We start from the raw sequence: 7,084 nt of genomic DNA, 5'->3' as shown, positions 1-7,084 counted from the left end.
ACAGACAGCAGTACACATGGAGGAAAAATACGAAATTTCTACAGAACAAAGGCCTATGTTTCTAGTTTCAAATGCCACTGACGGCGCCTTAAACGGATTTTTCTACACCAAGATATAAGCATTTTACTGAAACTGGTCAGGGACATCCGAAAATCTGAAGTTTCATTCTTCACTTGTGAAAAACTCCTTTTTCTCTTTTAACACCAAAATGTTTTTATTCAACCATCCATACATTTCTTATAGAACTCCAAAATACAAATTCCAGACATTTCCATCCATCAAGATTCAGGGAAAAATTTAAAAATCAAGTTAAGATCCCAACTCAACCTTTAATTATCACATAAGAAATTCCAGCAACTAATATACTTTAGGTCCAATTTTTCCCTTGGTTTAAACAGGGTGTTAGGTATTCAAATTCAGCATTTAAACACTTAGCTAGCTATTAAAAATTTCCACTTCGAAACCAATTTCATTCAGTGACTAAAATCATCCAGAAAATCCAGAAATAGTTTAAAATCCAAAAGAAAACAAACTGGAAATTTCTGATCATACCTCTCGGCTATTCCAGAATTTTTCCAACCCTTGGGTGTTTATAAATCCAATTTTCCTTGGCTAAAACATGGTTTTAGATACCCAAATTAGTCATGCCAAAAACTTATCTAGCCAATTAATATTTCAAATTCAAAATTTAACTTAAACTACAGCTGCAAATCCTCAAAATTTCCAAAATTTCTGCACAGCTAGTTTCGAACAAACATACCTGCAACAGATTGCATTTTTATTTTATTTTTCTGGTTTAAACTAACTAATTAGCTGCATGCAGAGCCTAATTAACTTGTTATTAATCATCTAATCATGGTTATAAGTTTAAACAACAACATTAAACCAAATCAGGCTGCAAAAATTCAAGCTAAGCTCTCGGCCAAATCAGAAACTCTTCCAGCATTTGTTTAGTCACAAATCAATTTTTTCTACGGTTAAGTCCTGTATTTTGCACTTAAATTTCACATGCACAACTGCTGAATTAACTAGCTATCATATCCAGACCAGAAATCAGTTCGACAGCAACAAAATTGAACCAAATTAAGCTGCAATAATTAAGCTAAGCTCTCGGCAGAAATTTTCTTAACCCAAACCAGAAATTTCCTCTGCTTTAACACATCATCCGAATGCACAATTCAACATGCATGGTTTAACTCTTCAAGTCTTCACTCAGCTAAAGGCACTTAGGTGTTCAGATGCCACAGGAAACACAAATGGAATTGCATTATCTCCTCAAATTCTTGGTAGCAACATTTTGTCCAAAACAGAAATTTCCTAATGGTTTGATTCCAGTAGCCGATTGTATAATCTAAACATGCAAGCTCAGATGCAGCTTGCTCAACTAATAATCAACCTAATTAAACCAGAAATTACCTCAGTTAGCAGCTAATCCTTCACACGAAATATTCCAGAAATTTCTTCCCTCGCTCTCGGCCAAGTGCAGTCGGTGATTTCTAGCTCCTAAGTTGCGGCTGGAATTTGTTGTAGCTGGTGGCTTTGAGGTCGGTTGGTTGGAGTTGGTGGAGATGAAGGTACAGAATGGTGAAGCTTCCTGCAAATCTCCTCCCTGGCTTCGCTCCAACTCACGGCAGAACCAGAAAAATTTCTGGCAGCTCACTTTCCCTCCTCCTAGCTCTCGGATGCAGCTCACCAGGCAGCTCTCTCTCTCGGATGCTCTTGGTCGAATGCAGAGGAAGAGGTGAGGTGCGGTTGTGGAGAGGGATTGCAGTAGTTTCGGTGCAATTGGGCAAAAGAAATGAGATGATGAAGAGAATGGTATCTCGGTATTAAGAAGGAAGAAATGGTTTGCGGTTTTGTTGTGCAGTGAAGGAATTTGGAAATTGTGGTTTGTGTTTGTGAAATAGAATGAATGGTATTGTGGTTTTAGCCGTGAGATAGAAAGGACGTATGGTGGTGCCGTGATTTACGAGACAGAGGTTTTCGTGTAAGGATCGATTGCGTATAACATTGGTTGCGTATCGAATTGGTAATAACAAAGGTGATTTGATTTGCGGTCAGACGTCTTGTTTGGTTTGCATGGAAAGGTAAGGGTATTTTAGTCTTTTCACTTTGCTCCCTAATCTCAACTTAATTTCTCAATTCTAACTCACTTCTAAAAATTATCCCCAAGTGTGATTTGAACGCCTAATTATACCCTAATATACCTAAACTATTTTTATCGAATAATAATCGATTAAACTTGCATATTAAGGTTCCTAGTAATTCTTATATTAATTAGCGATTAAATTAGTTATTAGAATTTTCAATTATTATTTCTCAAGAAATAGAGTTAGTCTAACTCGAATTTTATCGATTTAGTAATATAAAGTCAAATGAAATAATAATTTAATCCAAGGGTATAAATTTGCACACACAAAAATTATATTTACGCACTTACTTTAAAAACAAAGAAAGATAAGGATATATTTATCGAATTTTCACGCCTTAAGCATGTTTAATATATTAGAATCATATTTGTCTAAAATTCATTTGGTTTTTATCTTAACACGGAAATTCTCATTAACATTTAACATTAGCAACTAATTGAGATTAATCATAGGAATTAAATAATTTATTTTGAGATCGTAATTCTATTTACTCAAGTATCAATACTTTAGCATTAAGGACTTAAGTATTCTTACATTTAATATTAAGGCGAAAAATTAATCTAACCCTAAAGATATTAATTTAGTCTAATAAGACCAAGAAATTTTCATAAATTGGAAAATTATATTATTATTCACATAAACCTATTTTTACATACTTAATTGCAAACAAGTAAAAGTAATGCTCGAAATTATTAAGGAATAAAAGAAATGCAAATAAAATATGCACTAGTTTATATATCCATTTTTCAGGGTTCTCACATGGACGATTATGGCTTCATTTTCCCGGCAATTTCTTTCTTCTGAGTACCATATTTCCTCGCATTTTATCCCTGTTCATCCAAGTAATGACTAGCAACTAGTTTCGCCGGTAAGTTTCAAATATTTAACAGAAGTAACTGCTTTGATAGAGGAACCCAAAAAATGGTAATAACTCATGGTCCATTTGAATTGGCCATTTTTTTAAAAATAAATTTTTCAAATACAATGCTACAGTAATGCATAAATAAAAATAACTCAAAAAACTTCTCATTCATTCGATATATCAAATATTTCGAAAAATATTTATAGTAAAATTTTTTCATATATATTATTATAATAAAATTTTTCAAAAACACTCCCAAAAACAGCTAATCCAAATGAAGCCTCAATCAATTGAACTACTGCTTTCTTAGCCTATCACTCAAAATATATTCAAGAAAAGCCAATACAAGAATTCCTTTTATTATTTTTTAGTTGGGATTGCATGGATAGAATATTACTTAGAAAAACTTTTGTATTATTCTTTTTTTTTTGGTCAAAATGATAGAATTGTATTGATTGATAAAAAATATATATAAGCGAGCACTTGCTCGATACTTTACAATGTGCATTTAGCACAATAGATTGGGATTAACCCATTCTAAATCATGATAATTGCTCAATGCTTGAGCACTAAATAACCAGCGAAGATCATTCCTGTTCAATTTTCCTAGACAAAAGAAGCATTTATAAAATATAGTACTCAATTCACGGATATCATTTATCAGGGTAGCAAGCCGCACATCCACTCTTTTACTCCCTTGAATTTGCTGCAAAAGGCTTTTACCTGGAACTTCAATGCATACTGGCCTCCATCCTTGTGGCATGTTTTGTAATGTAACGCACTTAAGAAAAATAAGTAATTGTAGAACATGTACAAGGAACAATAAAAAAATTAAATATTCTTCTAGAGTCATCACAATGACGTGTAACACAAGTGTCCCACAAATTAGCTACCCTTGCACAAGTAAATGCGCAAACGACGTATTCACACGTGAATATGTCTGGAAAGTGGAAAGTCTTTGGAGAATCAAATACTTGCGAGTTCAGCCCCACATCAATTTCTATTCACTGATCTGAACGCGGCTTTGATTTGTTGATAAGGATAAATCATAAATGGTACTGAACCATATATCAAAATTCATAAGCTTGAGAACCTAGAACCAACTCTTCTTTCTTCCCTTTCTTAACATTCTTTATGCTAAAGAGAAAGAGAAAGACTGAAAATGGCACTAACAATTCTGTCTTCTGTGTTAAATCAGCTCTCAATTCTCCTGCGTGAAGAGGGACAACTTTTGGGAGGGCTTCGCCAAGAGGTTGAACTCATCGGGGATGAGTTGGGGCACATGAGAGCATTCCTGAGAGTGGCAGAAACGAAGGAAGAAGATGCAGATCCCAGGCTCCAAGAATGGATCAAGCAAGTTCGAGAAGCCGCTTATGACATTGAAGATGTTCTTGATGAATTCGTGGCTCGCTTTGCTCGCCATCCAGCAACAGGCTTCCATGGCTCTGTTCGGACAATTTTCAACTCCATAAAGACATTGCGAGCTCGTCATAAGGTTGCTGAGCAACTGCAAAGCATCAAGGCCAGAGTAAAGAATATTTCTGAAGGGCATCGGAGATACCAATCAGAGTTCGGTGTTACTATCCAAGCGGCCGAGTCTCTTGCTGCTGTTAACAACACAACATGGCGCTATAGCAGGGATGATGCACTTCTCGTGGAAGAAGCTGAACTAGTTGGCATTGATAACCCCAGACAACAGCTGATTTCTCAACTACTCGAGGGGGATGATTCCCAGCTCAAAGTTGTTTCTGTGGTTGGTATGGGAGGACTCGGTAAAACTACATTAGTTAAAAAAGTCCATGAAGATTTAGATGTTAGAAGGCATTTCCCAGTTCGTGCCTTCGTAACTGTCTCTCAAACATGCAACTTCCAGGAGCTCCTAAAAGACTTGACTCGGCAGTTACACAATGAATTGAAGAAACCAGTTCCAGAATCGATTGAGGCAATGAATGCAATTCAGCTGAAACAATTTGTTAAAGATTTTCTTCAACAAGCTGGAAGGTATGCAATTGTGTTTGATGATATATGGGATGTGGAATTCTGGAATGCAATTAGATTTGCACTGCCCGAAAATGGCTATGGCAATCGTGTCATGCTAACAACACGGAAAGCTGATGTAGCCTCGGCATCTTGCAACAAATCTCAAGATTATGTCTACAAAATGGTGCCCCTGTCTTTCGAGGATTCATGGACCCTATTTTGCAACAAGATCTTCAAAGGAAATGGTTGTCCTGCCCATCTAACAGATGTTGCAAAAGGTATATTGGGGAAATGTGAGGGATTGCCGCTTGCGGTTCTTGCAATCAGTGGGTTGTTGGCTTTGAAAGACGTGAATATTGCAGAGGAATGGGAGATGGTTCGACGCAGCCTAGTGGGTGAATTAGAAGGCTCTGGTATGCTGGACAGGGTCAGAAAGATACTTTCTCTCAGTTACAATGATCTGCCCTGCCATCTTAAGACCTGTTTGTTGTATTTAAGCATTTACCCAGAGGATTATGAAATAGGTTGTCATACACTTGTTCAATTATGGTCAGCTGAAGGATTTGTAGGAAAGAGAGAAGGAATGACAATGATGGATGTAGGCTACAATTACCTCAGAGAACTGGTCAATAGGAGCCTAATTCAAGTGACTGAAAGTTTGTATGAAGGAATCCCCAGGGATTGTCGAATCCATGACCTAGTGCGAGAAGTTGTTCTTTCCAAGGCAAGGGAGCAAAATATGATCACAATTACTACTGGACAATACACAAAGTGGTTCTCTCAGAAGGTACGCCGTTTGGTAGTCCATAGTAGCAGCAACAACACCGAGCAGCACCAAGAAAGCCAATGTTATAGCTTTAAACACCTTCGATCCTTTATTACGATGAATCCATTAATATCCAGAACCTTGTTATCTAAAGTTTTAACGAGTGGCAGATTGTTAAAGGTTTTGGATTTGTGTAATGAAGAGACATTGGAGGAAATTCCAAATGAGATTTTCAACTTGTATCATCTCAGGCATCTGAACCTATATGGGACAGGAGTTCAAGCAGTCCCGAAATTCATAGGAAAGCTTCGAAATTTGGAGTATTTGGATTTGCGTGAAACTGAAGTCAAGGAATTACCCATGGAAATCCTGAAGCTAAAAAAGCTTGAGCATCTTATGGTATACCAAAAAGTTGATTCTTCTGATGACAGGTATGGAGTACATGGGTTTAAAGCTCCATCAAAATTGGGAGGACTTCTTGCCCTAGAATCATTAACAACTATAGATGTCAGTAGCGGATCCGCAACAGTTAAAGAGATAGGGAAATTGACTCAATTAAGACGATTAGGGATTTCAAATCTGAGAAGAGAAGATGGAAAGGTGCTCTGCTCCTCCCTTGCCACCCTCACTAGACTTTGGGAATTAAACATTGCTTCAATTAGAAATGAAGGTGGTGATTATGAGGTAATGGATCTGAATCATCATGATCAACAACAACATTCTCTTTCATCTTCGACGCCTTCTTCATTTCTCCAATCTCTTCGTATGCTAATATTGTATGGCCGCTTAGAAATGATGCCGCAATGGATAGCTCATCTTGAAAGCTTGGTAAGAATAGATTTGAGGTGGAGCCGTTTAAGGGTTGAAGAGGATCCGCTTGAACCCCTCCACCATTTGCCAAATTTGGTAACTATTCAATTTTTTGGATCTTACCAAGGAGAGGGGCTGTTTTTCAAGGCTGGAGGATTCCTGAAGTTAAAGAAATTGTACCTAGAGAAATTAGAGAAGTTAAAATGGCTGAAAGTGGAGGACGGTGCATTACCCAATCTCCAAGAACTGGATCTGAATGCATTACCCAGTCTCCACAAACTCACTCTGGATAGACTTCCATTGCTAGAGGAGTTACCTTTGGGAATTCAGCACTCAAGGAATCTTCGAAAGCTGTATTTGTCTGGGTTGAGTTCTCAACTGATGGAGAAGCTAGAGAATCTAAATGAAGATACTGAAGATTATAGAAAAATTGCACACGTTTCTGAAGTTGTCATTCAATTGTGGACAGATGAGGAGGGATGGAGACTGCACCGGCTGTGGGGGAAGAAGATGTAA

The 7,084-nt window shown here is 37.1% G+C and overlaps 1 protein-coding gene across 1 annotated transcript; it reads left to right on the top strand.

Moving 5' to 3' along the window:
• The first annotated feature begins 4,174 nt into the window (after positions 1-4,174).
• Positions 4,175-7,084, top strand: LOC113780332 (disease resistance protein RPM1-like). The gene has a single exon (XM_027326138.1). The coding sequence runs from the start codon at positions 4,175-4,177 to the stop codon at positions 7,082-7,084; it is 2,910 nt and encodes a 969-aa protein (XP_027181939.1).

The sequence above is a fragment of the Coffea eugenioides genome, chromosome 8 (assembly GCF_003713205.1).
Source record: "Coffea eugenioides isolate CCC68of chromosome 8, Ceug_1.0, whole genome shotgun sequence".
Classification (NCBI taxonomy): Eukaryota; Viridiplantae; Streptophyta; class Magnoliopsida; order Gentianales; family Rubiaceae; genus Coffea; species Coffea eugenioides.
Note: the sequence above shows the minus strand (reverse complement) of the source record. Positions and strands in the feature narration are given on the sequence as shown.